This window comes from Paralichthys olivaceus, chromosome 16 (assembly GCF_024713975.1).
Source record: "Paralichthys olivaceus isolate ysfri-2021 chromosome 16, ASM2471397v2, whole genome shotgun sequence".
Taxonomy (NCBI): Eukaryota; Metazoa; Chordata; class Actinopteri; order Pleuronectiformes; family Paralichthyidae; genus Paralichthys; species Paralichthys olivaceus.
In genome coordinates this window covers 11,788,912-11,804,603 of record NC_091108.1, presented here as the reverse complement: position 1 = coordinate 11,804,603, position 15,692 = coordinate 11,788,912, and the positions used below count along the sequence as shown (strand labels likewise).

General features: G+C 42.4%; 1 protein-coding gene across 4 annotated transcripts in view; it reads right to left on the bottom strand.

Moving 5' to 3' along the window:
- Positions 1-272: 272 nt before the first annotated feature.
- The window catches only part of LOC109646353 (ephrin type-B receptor 1-B), a 149,698-nt gene continuing 134,278 nt past the window's right edge, over positions 273-15,692 (bottom strand). For all 4 annotated transcript variants that reach the window (XM_069511283.1, XM_069511285.1, XM_069511284.1 and 1 more), the window contains 5 exons: positions 10,283-10,432; positions 7,131-7,324; positions 5,259-5,414; positions 2,997-4,475; positions 273-726 (listed from right to left, as the gene is read on the bottom strand). In XM_069511283.1, the coding sequence (XP_069367384.1) occupies positions 4,367-4,475; positions 5,259-5,414; positions 7,131-7,324; positions 10,283-10,432 (609 nt within the window). In that variant the 3' untranslated portion in view covers positions 273-726; positions 2,997-4,366. The remainder of the gene's footprint in view (positions 727-2,996; positions 4,476-5,258; positions 5,415-7,130; positions 7,325-10,282; positions 10,433-15,692) is intronic.

The following is a 15,692-nucleotide window of genomic DNA, read 5'->3' as shown; positions in this document are numbered from 1 at the left end:
GAGAGTCATTTTTTGCATTCGCATGTAATCCGAGTGACGGCTCATTTATTAGTGGCTGATGGGCTTTAACACGTGCCACCAGGCAGCCAAGACCGGCACTGACAAAAAGCTGTTTCTCTCCTTAGACAATATGAAACCAAGCATTGGGTGTCACATTTGTGCGCAGCACTGACAGCAGTGTTACTGGATAATAACCCTTCCTCTCTGCTTCTCGTGACTCATCATTAATGAAAAACGGAATGATCACCCATGGAGTCAAACACACCATGAAGTGACTTTACTTGTTTTCCAAGGCCTTTATTGAGTGCATTTTTAGTACAATAGTTCTCAGAAAGTTACAGCTTACAAACTCTTGACACATGTCACAATTTACAAGTGGTAGCTATACAAAAACAAAAAATAAAAGAAACGTTCACACATTTAAACAATGTACCTGTGCACACATATATGTCTGTACACACTAATGCGCTTGCTACACACACACACACACACAATCACACTCTCTCTCACAGACATACACAAATAAACAAACTATGAAGCGTGCAGTCATATTCAGTTCCACCATTTTGTACCATAGGGAGGTTGTGACTGGTTCTCTGGAAGAGTACTGGGCTTCCTCTTTGTCGGCTGGCAACAGCAATTCTTCTGGGTGCGCAGTGTGTGTTTTTGTGTGTGAGTGTGCGAATATGAAGTGTTGTGTGTGTGCTGTTTAATATGTGTGTAAGTCTGAAACAGAAGAAAAAAGACAGAATGCAAGTTTAGTTTTTCAGGACGTCATGTCAGATCATTTTCAGGTGAACGCAGCTTCGGCTTGTCCGACCTATAAATGACAGGCGTGAAATCGGCTACTAAAAGGATCGTTGGTCACTTCTCAGACAGTTACAGCACCATGAAACATTTAACAAGCTCTGTTCTTATGCTTTGTATCAGTGTGTGATGAATGGCCTCCATACGAGACAGCTTTTCAGAGCGGGAATGGCGAACCGCCCCTCCATTCATCACGCTGGAGTGTCATTACAGTCAGATATTTAGATAGACAAACAGAGCAAATGGGGAAAAACTGAATTACACTGTTGCGTAATGAATGCGTTCTATCATCTCATTCACAGGCTCTTGGGTTGAAAAGCAAATACACAAGACTGAGTTGAATGGAGGACTAATGCATTTAAATTGAATCACTGGCTTCGGTGAAAAGGATTTATGCCAATCTCGAGGAGCATGAGATTATATTAAGGAATACTAAAGTAAATCAATAACTTGGATGATTGAAAAGAAAAGCCAATTGATTTTACCAATGAGACAATCCAGTTGCTTCATTACAGTATTTTCAATTAGCAAACTAAAAATTTACTTTTATATAATGAAAGAGATGATGCCTTATAAATCACATCGTGAAAGGAAAATGGCTGATTGACATTGATGAACTAACTTTCATCAGCCTTGTCTTCTATCTGCTACACTCTCCTGGAAACGGACACATCCCCTTCTCCCACTTTCTTTTCAGTGAGCATCAGGCTAGAAACCAGACACGAGAATAACATAATCAAGGGTTCCTCTGTGTGTGTTTCTGTCTCATCAGTCTCTCTCCCCATGAATGATCAGATGCCTGTCAGATGGGGGGTCCCAGCAGATGTTTGACCCCCGCCTGGGCCCACCAGAGCATGGAGCCAGCCATTTCTCAGGCCGGCCCTGGCCCAAACCAAGGCCAGCTCTGGCCCAGGACAGCTTGGTTACACCCAGGATAAATGAGCTGGGGATCTGCCAGCCAGCTGGAGTAGCCGGGAGAGAGGGCAGGACGGGACAGACAGAGGAGGAGGAGGATGACTTGAGGGTGGTGAGTATACTTAATAATCTGCTAATGGGCCTGCCATCAATTTCTAAATTTGGATGCAAGGTGGCTAGAGCTGTCGTCACTCATGTCTTTTCGAATATGGCCAAAAGGGATTACAGCAGGGTCACAGCTACAGCAAAGAATTGATGCAACAATAGCTCATGATAATTGTCTATGAGCTAAGAGACTTCCTAGGAGACTTCCTCTGACATACAGCCACGGTTGGATGTCAGAGGAGTATTGCCACAGGAACATTTAGGTCAGTTTGCTCTCAAATGTAACATTATTTAATGAAAGCTTGACATCACTTGATTTATTAGACATAACAACAATGGCTCTTTGCTTTCTAAAAGCCTCAGACTGAACCGGCTGACTTTTGGCGAGAGGTGGGGTGCACCATGGACAGATCACCAGCATATAGCAGGGCCAACATACTGAGACTAACAACCATTCACACTAACACCTTCGGTCAATTTAGCATATCCGATCGAGCAAACCCCTATATACATGTCTTTGGACCCACACAAACACAGGGAGACTGCAAACTCCACTCATAGAGAACCTGCCAAGCTGGCATTGTAACTGGGAATCTTCTTGGTGTGAAGCAATAGTGCTAACCATCGCACCAATGTTACGTGTGATTCTTTCCTTTGTGAGGACTTCTCACTAAGGATATACTTCCAAACACCAATTTCTGCAGGATTATATATGCATGAAATCTTCTGGGACACCACTTCAGTTTACACTCAACCTGCCCAGCCATACGGCAGCAGCAGCAGCATATAGAGTGGGTGCATTGATATACTCAGCAGTTTAGCAGCACCAGTCTATTGGAGGCTAGACTGTGAGCAGAGTGACCATGTGGGCTGTTTTAAGTCCGTGTGTTCACCAGGATGGCATCGCGCATCTGTTGGCAAACCTCAGCCCAGATGTTCATGTTCATTGAGTAGAGAAGCGATGCAGATTTTCTCCAATTTCCCCTGCCTTGATTAGCTGCTCGCCCACGCATTTCAACCTAGCACCAGATCTTGCTATGGCCAAGACATTTGCAGTGCTCGTGAGAAAGACTAACTGGATTTGCCTGAAATAAAATCCACCACTTACAGAGCGATTTCTTTTATGGTATGTATAGTGTTTTTTTCCTGTGTGATCAGCAGGTACTTACCATAGATTTGAACCAGTCAGTTCTTGGAGTTTCCTTTCCCTCTGGATGGTGCTGAACACTCCCAACACAAACAACAACAGATCAAAAAGAAAACAAAACATAAACCATATCTGTACAAGTAAGTGCTCACCAGCAAGAAACAGCATGTGTACACCCACATTTAACATGATCTCCAATAAACGCATATTTTGTCAATTATTTAAACGCCTACAGCAATTTTCATATAGATCTACAATACCAATTATTCACCCATGATTCCGTTCAGTTAAGATTCAGTCAGGATTGTCCTCGTCCCCCTGGAACAGGGAGACACACAAGCCAGTATCCGTTATTCAGTCGTCCGGAGGGGAACCAGGGCACCATGGGAATCTACACATTTCATGTGTCTAATCATAACAATCTAATCAACAAACATGTCTTTGCCAAAAATGCAAGCAGAGAGTTCTGTACATACATATTCATATATATCACCTTCAATATGAAGGTTAATTATGAAAGATATAATCATATTTAGCAAGAGATAAACATATTTATATTCTCTGAATCTGGGTGGGGCTGGCTAAGAAGTCCTTTGGCAAGGCCTTCCACCCAGGACTCCACAGGTAGTGTTAAAGTTAAAATACAAGTGGACGGCATCTTGCTATAGTGATAAAAACAAACCAAAAAACAAACAGATCGTCCAAGACCGAAATATAACTAAGCTCTGCATTTTTCACCATTTCAGTTTTCAAATTTTCAAGTCTTTCTAACAAGCAAAAGATGATATGAAAGTTGACGATGGACCTCCTCTGTACATCCCTGTATTCTCCGCCCTCCTATTATTCCTACTGGTAATTGCTTTTTTCTTATTTCTGGCCAGGTCAAGGCATCTTCATTGCACACATTGACGACAGTATGGAAAAAAATCACATGTCACACGTTGTTTCAAAGTGTCTCACGCTTCTGTTTACAGTTTGAACATCTTTTAGTCCAGATAATATGGAAGTACAACAGCACTCAGTTCATCGTACAGTCTGAAATTGTGAGTGAGTCCCTGTGTTGATGTCTTGATTGTTGTTGTGTTATTTTGGTTCACAATGACATGAATGGCTGTTCGTAACCAAAGCAAGTGACATCTATCTTCCTGTCCGTGGACAAGAGGAACAGTATCAAGTCTGGACCCTGAACTCCTGGTGTGGATTGCATGAAGTGTGATAGCTGTTAACCATGTGGTAGTGTAGACCCTGGTCTCCTGTTGTCATGGTAGTGAATTAGATTAAGACAATAGTCTCGACTCTGGCGCGTTCCGATGGATCGGGGGTCATTCGAGGGCTGCCATTGTTGTTGGTCCTGCGAATGCTGCCCGTCCCGTGGCACGGCGCCCCCTGTAGTCATGCCATGGTGATGGGCGCCTGGCTCATCTGCACCCTCATGGACTGGATATTACTGAGGATCTTCTTCTGGTGGCCTGCCAGGGTCACTCCTATTCTCAGCAGATCCCTGTAGAGAGAAAGAAGCACAGAGACAGAAAATTGAAAAGCAGGAATAGATGAAGGGATTTCCATAATATTAAAGATGAACTACTTGAGTATGAAAGATTACACAAGATTCCTGGAATGTTTACACTCCTAACATCACTGTACTGTATAGAAATGCACAATTTCCAGATGGAAAGCTGAAATGAATGAAAACACAAATTGACAAAACAAATTCTCTCACTTGAGACAGGATTTAGTAATGCATGTTGCTTTGCATTGCAAAGAGACTGCATAAATGCCACCAAGCCCCAAGCATACCTTTTTAATAAAATATGTTAGAATGGTTTTACATTTTCGCACACATTTCTACTCCAAGCAACATTGTTAATTAAAATAAATGGAGAGCACTATTTGTGTCGATTGGTGCTACGAGTACATGGAGAACTGCTTTCATGACCCAACCTTTTAAAATACTCCACATAAGCAGCAGTGAATAAATATGCCCTCTTAAAACATTTATTTAAAGCCTTTAGATCCAGAGCCATATTTTTGGAAAACAGTTCATAGCACAGTTGGAAATATTGGCACCAACACCACTCTGTTATTTTCCATAATGATGAGTCATATTTTAATGCATTACCCATACAGGCACTACTTTGATGCTATCATTCAGAGACTTGAGTCGCTGGGCATATTCATGCCAAAAATAAATGCACTTGATGTCAGGTCATTTTATATAAGTGTGCCCATCAAGTGCCATATGGGTTTGGAAAATCTTCATTCGCACACAAGCGGGTGAACTCACTCTGAGGTCATTTGAGCCACCAGCTGCAGGGAGGTAAAGCCTGAGTTGAGGAAGTTGTCTCTGTACTGGCTCATCTTTATGGCGGTGAGCCAGTCCTCGACTGAGCTGAAGGTGTTGAAGTCAGGTATGGATCTGTCCAACAGTGGCTGAGAAGGCCTGCAGGGGAGGGAGAGAGAAAGACAGAGGGAGAGTGAGCCAGAGAAGAACGGGGGTAAGCTGAGATATAGTGCAGCTGCTTTGATGCAATATTAAAGAAAGGGGATTTTTAGAGGAGGGGAGTAACTGTGGTTATGGTGCTTGCTTGGGTGTTTGAGTGAGAGGATGCAAGATGGAGAGGGAGAAAGTGAGCATGTGTGTGTGTACAGTATGAAGCCTGGCTTTGGAAAGTATTCCAACCTGATCAATGGATCAATACAATTCTATTGATATTTAAACTTATATAGTCCTTTTTAAGAAATTACCTCTGGGTAAAATCCGGAGAATTGGCTACAGCTGTTTACCCAGAGTTTGTCTTTTACACTATAACAAGTTCACAACAGCATCAAATCGTATGTGTTATTCAGGTGAGAGATGGAGCAGCCGTGTGCAGCAGACAGAGGCAGGAAGTGACGTATTATCGTAGATCACGTGACATCATTGTCAGCTCTTGTCACCACAAACTCTCTACAAATCTTTGTCTGTGATTTAACGTGTACCTGCTTTTTCACCAGGACATTTTTTTTTGTGTCTGTCACATGTTAGAAGCGCCATCAAACCCCCCACTTGCTTGTGTTGACTCCAGCGGGGGATCCCCTGCTGTGCTCTCACATCAGATTCTCCTGGATTTCTACAGACTTTACTTACATCAAAAGGCCAGGAGGATAAAGTCCTAAAGTCCTTTGCATTCACACATGCACCTTCTCCGCAGAGTCCAGTGCATGTCTGAGAGCAGCTTATATATATAAATAAACTTACATGTGATAAAGAGAAGATATTCTCCTATATTATGGGTATAAACCTTCATTCCTTGGTCAGAAAGCCAAGTGCTGCAGCAAGCAAGAACAAAGACACCACTCATTACCTGGGCAATCCTATCCCTACAATGAAGCGTGCTGTGGTGATACTTCACAGTGTCAGATACTATGAAACTGGTAACAAAGAAACAGCAAACTGAGCTAAATACAGAGGGGACCGTGAAGAAAAAAAAACCTGCTCCATTTCACAAACTCAAACCCACATGAGTCCAGAAAGTTCCCTTAACAGCATGGCAGCCACCCAAAGAACACAGCCAAAACAAGTGGCTTCAGGACAAGTCTCTGAATGACCCTCAGTGGGCCTGGCCAAAGCCTGAAAATTGAATTGAAAAAATCTGTGAAGAAACCTGAAGCGTGCAGTCCACGTCCAATCTGGCCAAGCTTGAGAAGATCTTTGACCGAGGGTAAAAGAAATCGTCCAAAACAAGGTGTGGAAAAACTGGCATGAATGTGCCCAGTGAGATTCAAAACAAATCAATGGCAATTGTGCCTCAACAAAATAACGATAATGTTTCTGTAAGTTGTAATTTCTCCAAAAAACCAAGCGTGTTTATGCTCTTTCATTGTGGGATAAGAATAATTTATGTGAGACCACAAAATGTGGAAGAAGCCAATATTAGGATGAGGAAGGGAGAAAAATGTCATGTTTTGCAATCAGCAGTAAAACATTCATGATTATTTAATGAGAGGATGAAAAATCAAAGCGTGTAATACTGCCTGTAAATACTGTGTTTATATATATATATATATATATATATATATACACACATACAGATGAAAAGGATACTTGTGTGTACTTAATGTCCACTTCAGTGTGAATATGTAAGAAGTGTTGACAGGGTGTGATTTTTTTACTCACACTGCAGGGATGTTGGCCACAGCTTTGAGGCTGGTGGGGTTACGGATCATCTTGTCCAGGGTGCTGACGATGTCGGTGAAGCGGGGTCGCACATTGCGGTCCTTCTGCCAGCAGTCGAGCATCAGCTGGTGCAGGGCGCTGGGGCAGTCCATGGGCGGTGGCAGACGGTAGTCCTGCTCGATGGCATTAATCACCTAAGGGAGGAAGGGCGAAGTCATACAGTAATTACATCTAATAACTGTCACTGATAGTGTGTTTCTATGGGCGCGCTGGCTGTCGATGATTCAACTCATCAAAAATGAAATAAGAATCTGACTGGGTTTAGTGACATTTATCGATATTGAGTGCATCCACCTTGTAATCTGACACACTCAGCCGTGCCGCCCCCCCCCCCCCCCCGCCCCCCCCCCCCCCCCCCCCCCACACACACACACACACACACACACACACACTCACACTCTGTTGGTCACTCGACCGACAGCATTCAAGGTGATGTGCCCTTTTACTTGACTCCAGCCAATGACATGTCAGTCTTCGAGGAGGGAGCAAGGACAGAGTAGGACAGAGGGTGGGTCACTGAAGTAAAGTCACTAGCAGGTTGCATAGACCTACAGTCACACTGTAAAGTACAGCTACTCAATGCACCACTCACTACCACTAACACCTGTTTTACACATAGATACACATATCTATATATATATCTATATATATATATATAGATAAAGCGGAGTTATTTGACTTTACAGACTAGGGATTGCTTTATTACACACTGAATTAAACCAGCTTTTACCTACTGTATTTCCAAACTCTCTATAGATGCAAGCCTTCTTAAAAATGCATAGTCGTGAGATAAAGGTGAGGTGTGAATTCAAGTGTAAAAGATACTATCTTTAAAAATTAGAGGCTGCCCTATAGGTTGGCAACTCCACCCCAGAGTTGAATGCAACTCAGCAGAATCTTGACAAATGGTGCATAGCGAGGAGTGTGTGTGTTTGTGTTTTAAAATTGTGCATGTGTGCGTGGACTGAGCAGCCGGACACGCTGAGTGGTGCCAGTCCTCCTCCCTGCATTAGTCTCAACAGGCAGTGTATGCTGCTGGCCCACTGAGGCAACATCTGCTGGGTTGGACGCTCCTTGTGGAGTAGGGTCCATAGAGGCCTGATGGCTGGCTAGTTGTCTCACGAAGGGAGCTTAGGGAGAAACCTCATAATATGGGACTATATCCAATGGTTGTGTGTGTTTGTGTGAGTCTCTGTGTGTATATGTGCGTGTGGACCTTATCCAAACGGACATGGGGAACAAAGCAGAGCTCTCGGCAATCATTCATTGCTCTCAAAAGCCGGCCAGGAAGGAAAGGGGCTAGTGTGAGACTGCATTCAAAGTCAAAGTCAAGGACATCTTCAGTGATGATGCTATGAGATGGGGACTGATAAACAATGTGTGATTTATTGCAGCTTCCGCTCTTATGAGTTATCCATAAAGGGGGGGGGGGGGGGGCTTGTGTGGCGACTGGCAGCAGGTTCCTATAGTCAAAGCTTTTTATTATTTTTTACTAAAGTTTTATACGTTGTGTGGACCTAAGTCAGCCAGAATCTGAGTGAGTCGAGACAGAGAAGGCGATATTCAGAGTTTATTTTATATTTGTAATAATATTACAAGAGTCTGAATACTATATTTTCCCTCCCACATAAACCAAGAGATATTTATAAACTTGTCATCACAAGAAATTACTTAATGAGAACACCTTCCTTTATTCTGGCCCTGAATTACTCAGTTACATTAGAGATTTAGTTTTATCCATATAACTACTGGCTGCTCAGTGGTCACCTTATTTCACATGAACATCCAGCTGTGTGCAGCCTCACTCTTGTGTTGTGCTTAAAGCTGTGTTCAACATTAATATTCAGAAAACCAGACGCCACTTAAATGCACTAAATGGTTTTAGTTTGGATTCAATTTAACTGATAAAATGTTGGATTTTAAAAAAGTTAGTTGAGACAGGACTTTTTTCCTCTTTTGGATATTTACTATTGTTATTCAATAAGGCTTAAGTCATTACTCGACTAATCAATGGAATAATCAATAGATAGTCAATTACTAAAATAATTGATAGCCGCAATGCTAACGTGGATGGATTACATGGGACTCAGTGAATACAGGGATTCTTGCCTTTTCTACATCTTGTACATTATTGCCTGTCACAGGAGCCACTGACAAACACATTATCATTTTACTTGAAAGGGAGGAGCAACATCATGAGCCTGTGGTTGATCTTTTTGTATATTTGTGTAATTTGTGCTTTTTTTATTAGATGTGTTTAAACTAAAGATGTGGTCATCAGATTGAGAAAGACTCCTGGCCCTGAACTGACTTATCAAATATGCTGTTATTCAGCTGGTGGAGAAAAACCTGTTCTTTACATGTCTCCTCTGAGGTGGTGACTCTTTACTGAAGTTTTATTGAATATTATGTGATGTTCTGCCTGGTTGCTTGTAATGTTAATCTGACTGGTGTTCAGAAAGGCTTTGTTTATTTTATAATGCCAAGATCAGCCTCTGAGGAAAGTTTCTAGTAGTTACCCTCAGGGTTTCCATTATGAGGGCAAAAAAAAATATAGGATTTCCTTCCTTCATTTAATTGTTAAATGGCAGATCATTTACTGTGCTTATTTGACTTCTGCACTTTAGTGTCTTAGTACGTGCATTTTTCTATATTCTGGCTACAAACCAATTTCTAATTATGGCCAATAAAGATACTTTACTTTCTTTTTTCATCTTTGATTGTTTATCAAAGGGCTGAAACACGACTATAACCACATCCCTATAGGAACTGCTGTTCTATTAATGATGCGGTTGATTCTGATTCAGATGAGAAAAGTGATAAACCCCAACCCCCAAATGTTCATTTTTATGATCTTCCTGAAAGATCTAATGAAACGGGCACTTGAACTCCCGGGCAAAAAGCTACTTCATAAGTGGTGATGCCGTGCTGCATTTCTGAGTATAAATAAAAAGGTCAACACATTCCTAACAGTTACAACTTTCTCACTATCTCCATTTTCATAATTGATGAATCACTATAACTTCCACCCCAATATTGATTGAATCTCATTTAGAAAATACTGACAGCATTTTATTCTTTTGGACACTTACATCTTGGTTGGACATGTCCCAGTAAGGCCTCTCTCCAAACGACATCACTTCCCACATGACGATGCCGTAGCTCCACACGTCACTGGCTGAGGTGAACTTCCTGTAAGCAATGGCCTCTGGCGCCGTCCACCTCACTGGGATCTTCCCTCCCTATACAGAGAAAAGAGGCACAGAAGGTCAAATGGGAGAAATTCCTGAGATCTAAAACAGTTTATAGCCAAATTCCCTTTCACTGGTGCCACATTAAAGTTGGCTATTACCCACGACACTGCTGCAGAATGCCTTCCTCCTCCCGTCTAACCATTTAGCCCCTCATCCACCCAGCGAATCAATCCTCCAGCAGCAGAGACACACGCGCGATTCTGCCTCTGTCTCAGCAGCAGCTCCCAACAGTGTTCGCCCTTCACACGTCGACCAATATTACATTTAGTGTCTCCTCTCCCACAGCCCTGTTTGAATAAAGGAAGATAGGCCTGTGCTTCTGCTAGTACTTCGAGCGTGTCTGCCTGTAATTGGGCTACCTGGGCCTCAGGCATGCCACGCGCCCTGTTGATTGAAATTGACAGCTGCTTGTTTAAAATTCCACACACACTCGCACGCATTTATAGACACACTTGGGAACATATGCACAGGCATCAACATAGATGACTGCACGTGCACGCCTGTGCACACAAACAGATACGCATAAGAATTTCTGTTTGTGCCTCGCTATCCCCCATAGCACCACCCTGTTTATCTGAGTGGAGCTCGCCACCAGTTTAATAATGCCAATTAGCTGAACCTGAGCATTTGCAGATAAGCTGCTGTTGGAAACAGTCGCCAAACCTACACAGACCACCCTTTTCCCTGCTCCCATCTCGAGAGTGGGGGGGGGGGTTGAAAAAAAAAAAAAAAAAAGCATTAACAGAGAGAAACAAGTGATAAGTGAAGAGAATAAGATACAGAAAAATGCTTGTGTTTGGTGTTTCTATCCTGCAGGCTGATGTTGGCAATGCTGGACAAGAGTAATCATAAACAGCCTCACTCGTGTGCTTCCTGTGCGTGTGTGTACAGTAAGTAGGTTCCAGAGGTCAGTGCTGTGTGGCAGTGCAGAGGTGGAGAGGCTGAGCCCATTAATGAGCAGCCCTTCAGGGTTTGACCTTTGAGAGGCTGCTGACCCTGAAAAGAGATTTAACATCTGACCCTGGATGGAGACTGCTGTCAGGACACTCAAAGACGCAGAGGCAACACTCATCTCTTGTTGAGCGCAGCAGCCGGTGGAAGAAAAAAGACAGGGAGCGGTGGAGGAATTACACAGAGGTGGGACAGACGGAGAAAGTGAAAGAAATATGGGGAGGAAGAGATCAATAGTGGAATAAAGGCTATCTGCGCCCCAGTGACTTCAATGCCTCTCTCATATTTCAGACAAGTCCATATCTGAATCATCTATACTGAGACCCCAGGACACTTTATCTCATCCCTTCTTTTGTCTAAGAGCAATTGAGCTACACAGATACAAGCCAAATGTCTTCTCTATAAAAATATAAAAGGACAATCCACCTTTATCCGTCACTCTGTCAGGGGCGACGCTTCAGGTCAATTATTTAGTTTGGACTAACATACGGAAGATGAAAAATGAGGAAATAAATGCAGGACATCACAAGCAAAAACGCTGTTACAGCCTCTCTTTATCATCACTTGCTTACTCCCTTCTTTGCTCTGTGCATCTGGTCTCACGCCCCAGGACCCTGTTGGGATATGAACTGAGTGTCGCTGAAATGGCCCGGGCAAGATACAGGCTTCACAAGAAGCTCCCTGTGTGCCTGAGACAGATTTTAGTAATACATTTCCAAGACGGGAGTGTCAGAGGCAGCTATGCAAACCTTTAGTAATTACTGCTGTGGGCCAGTGATAACTCTGCCAAAATCCTGCTTTAATAACATGAAGTGCTGAACAGCTCATGCATAAAGGGAAGGAGGAAAAAACATAATAAAAAGCATTGGCCCCTTTTTTTTTTTTTGTCAGTAAAAAGAGCATTAATACCACGAGGAATGAATTGGGGTAGTAGAAGCCATGATGGGAATTAAAACAGACCTAATGTCAACACAAAGGCGCGAGTGCTTTGTGAAGCCTCGGAGCATGGGGAGTGCTGTTTGGATGTGGTATATTGCTGGCTACTGAAAAAGGAACAGGCTGTTTTCTGTTTGCCTTGAACTAAAATAATGCCCCCGAAACAGAATTCACACACTTCTATATTCCTGGACAGTTTACTGAGAATTTGTGTGGATGAACCGAGCTGAAGCACATGCAGCCACTGCAGCTGCAGAACCTTGAAAGGAGTAACCATGAATGACATCAAGTGATACTTCAGACAACTCTCCTCATTGCAAATAAAGTGGTTTACAGTGCCTTATTTTCCAGAGACACTGGATGGGTCTATTTTCTGCTTGAAAAGTGTTGTCACAATGATTGAAAATTGAGTGCTCATGAGAGCATGAAAACTTTAAATAAATGTGTCACGATAGCGAAAAATATATTTCCCCCTTTTTCCAATTGTGTTCAAGTCTCAAAACCTGCATGTATAAGAATCAGGCATATGCACATGATACAAGTGCACAGAACACTGAGTACGACAGACTTAACCCTTCCTACGTGCTCACTAATGCCTAATATGCTCGGTTACTTGTCACAGACTCTTGCGTCAGGGTTGTCAGGTCTGTTTTTTGGGCTAATGCTGCCGCAGGTGGAATTTTATGGGAGACTACTTGTAATGGAAATGTCACGAATAATTACAACGTTGTGATTGTAGATGGCTGTGGAAGCGTGAGTGGGAAGGATGGAGCAGCATGGTGTCGGAGGAGGATAGCGTTGACTCAATTGTTCTTCTGACATCTAATCTTGAACAGGTTTTAACCGCATCTGGTCTTTTAGCGGTTTGATCATTTCAAACGTCATGAACATCTCCTCCATGAAATTGACCTCAGCAGGTTGTGCTCTTGTTCACTGTAACTACTTTGCAACTAAGTGCATGCTAATTATAATGCTTGTACAAGTGGCTATGCTGGTTGACTGAGTATAAAGTGTGTATGGTTTGGAAGATGCATAGTTTGAATTCTGGTATAAGGCTGATTTTTATTGACTACAGTGTTTGTTGTGTCACACAGAGCTTGCACCCCCACCTGTTTGCATGACTGCATTATTGCACACGGAGCAGAAACCCTGGGAAGCTTTCCTGCTCACATCTCGTTTGCTGATTTGCACTCGTGTCACATGCACAGGCATTTTGTTTCTGAGTTTTAAGACTAATTAAATATCATATTTACCCCAGAAAGAAAAAATTGGAAAGTGTGAATAAAATCTGTCAAAAGATTCTGTGAGTAGTGAGATCACACACAGTGAAGATACGGATAGAGAGTGGAAACAAATCAGCACTCACACTTACAACATTGTGAGTGATGCTCATGTAAACACAATATATATATTTTGACCTTGTCTTTACACCTGAATCTGATTGGACAGCGACAGTCCAGTCACAAGTCCCATATATCACTATTTTTTCTTTGTGTTGCTTCCCATGTCATCCACATGGACAACACATCCACGACACCTTGAGGAGACACAGGTGTGTGGTGTTGTCTTCACTGTGTGTCGCCCAAATGAGGTTACGGTTTGTGACTGGTTCCACCTGGTTGTGACCGTCGCTGACAGGTTGTGACCAGGTTTGACAGCTGTAGCGGTACAGCTAGAGTGTGACTGCCACCCTGATGTGTTGGGTCTGTCAGGTTAAGAAGTAGCACGGTGAGATGACTGTGCCGCGGTGACAGCCAGGTCTAAGCGACTGGGGATAAACATGTGGCGGCCTGGTAATGTGTGTACTTAGTGGTGTCTGTTGTGGTCCCTTGGCTGAGAGATGACTATGTGTGTGTTTGTAGACACCGACACAAGTAGCAAGGATATGAAACATCTGTCTTTACAATGACTTGGTTAGCCCTCTGCCACTGGTTCTGTTCAGACCTGGTACTAACATACATCCTGAGAGATCAGATCATAAGCGGTCCACTCTGCATACATCTGTCCACATCTGGAAGGAAAATGTGTCCTGAATGGGTCTCCTGTGGTCACTTGTGATTGGATCACACTCCCCTGCTCTATATGCAAATAATCACGTTAGTTCTGTTCACAAGACCAAATATGTTGTTATCACCCAGTCTGTGTCCGAGAGAGAGAGAGAGCTGAATGAATCAATGCAAAGTGTGCAACTCTGATTTGAAGAAAGACTTTACAGATTTGAAAAAAATATATATAACTAATTTCATGATGGTCGGTTTTGATATTTGGAAATAAAAAAAATCTGCTTATAGTCAACTTAAAAATACATTTGATTCATTGTGACTTTATGTGGCAAAGGACAAATTTGACCACCTGAGTGATCGGATCTCAGGAAGTGTTTGGGCGACACTGACCCCATGTGATTACCAGGTGTGAATTGAGTCAATGAGCAATATACCTTCACTGACATGCTGCTGTAGGCTGAGCAAATCCACCTTTCAAGTACCATAATCACCAACTTAGTCTAGTCTAGTGTTTGGTCTTCAGCCTTTTCACTTCACAGAAGATATCTAGAGATGCCAAATAAACTTTCTCCTTCATCTGAAAGTCAAATATGTAACCTCCTCCAACTTCAGTAATCCATTTCCAAACAATGCACCCTCAAATGGACTTGAGCACATTTACTCAGGACGAAGAGAGTGCTCCATCAACATCCTTTTTATGAAATCCTGAGAGCAAGGGCTTGCCCTGGATGTCTGCCCGAAAAGAATGCGGAAGAGAGGAGGCGATGGAGGGAGAGGCCGAGAGAGGAAGAGTGACACAAAGAGATGAGGGAAAAAATAGATGAAGAGAGTAAAAAAAAAAAAAAGATGGTGGAGAAAAAGACACTGGTCTTTCACCGTAAATTAAAAGTCATGCTCAACTCAAAAGGAAGACTTTGTTTTGTTTAGTTTTCTATAGATTTAAAAACTGAACCGTATGGCCTTTTTGTTTTTTAGATTTGATTAACTTAGGGATTCCAAAGATAAACCCAAAATTGATCTTCCCACGCAGTATGGTTTCATTTTTTGAATTTACTTCGTGGGAAGATAACAGAGGGGAACAAAACATTTCTGTACACCCAGAATAGCCTCCCGCTCTACTGCTGGATAATCAAATCACGATCAAGATTTAAATATGTACACTTTATATTGCCATGACCCTTGTGTCTGCACCTTTATGATCCTGTTTCAAAAATAATGTCAGCTGCTGTTGGAGGTAAAATCCAAATGCAGCACGAAATAATTTTTTTTTAAATTATTCTAGTGATGGAGACCAGGAGGTTGAGGGTGTTGGTTTTAATATCACATCAGAATATATATAGTTTTTTAAAATTTTCATT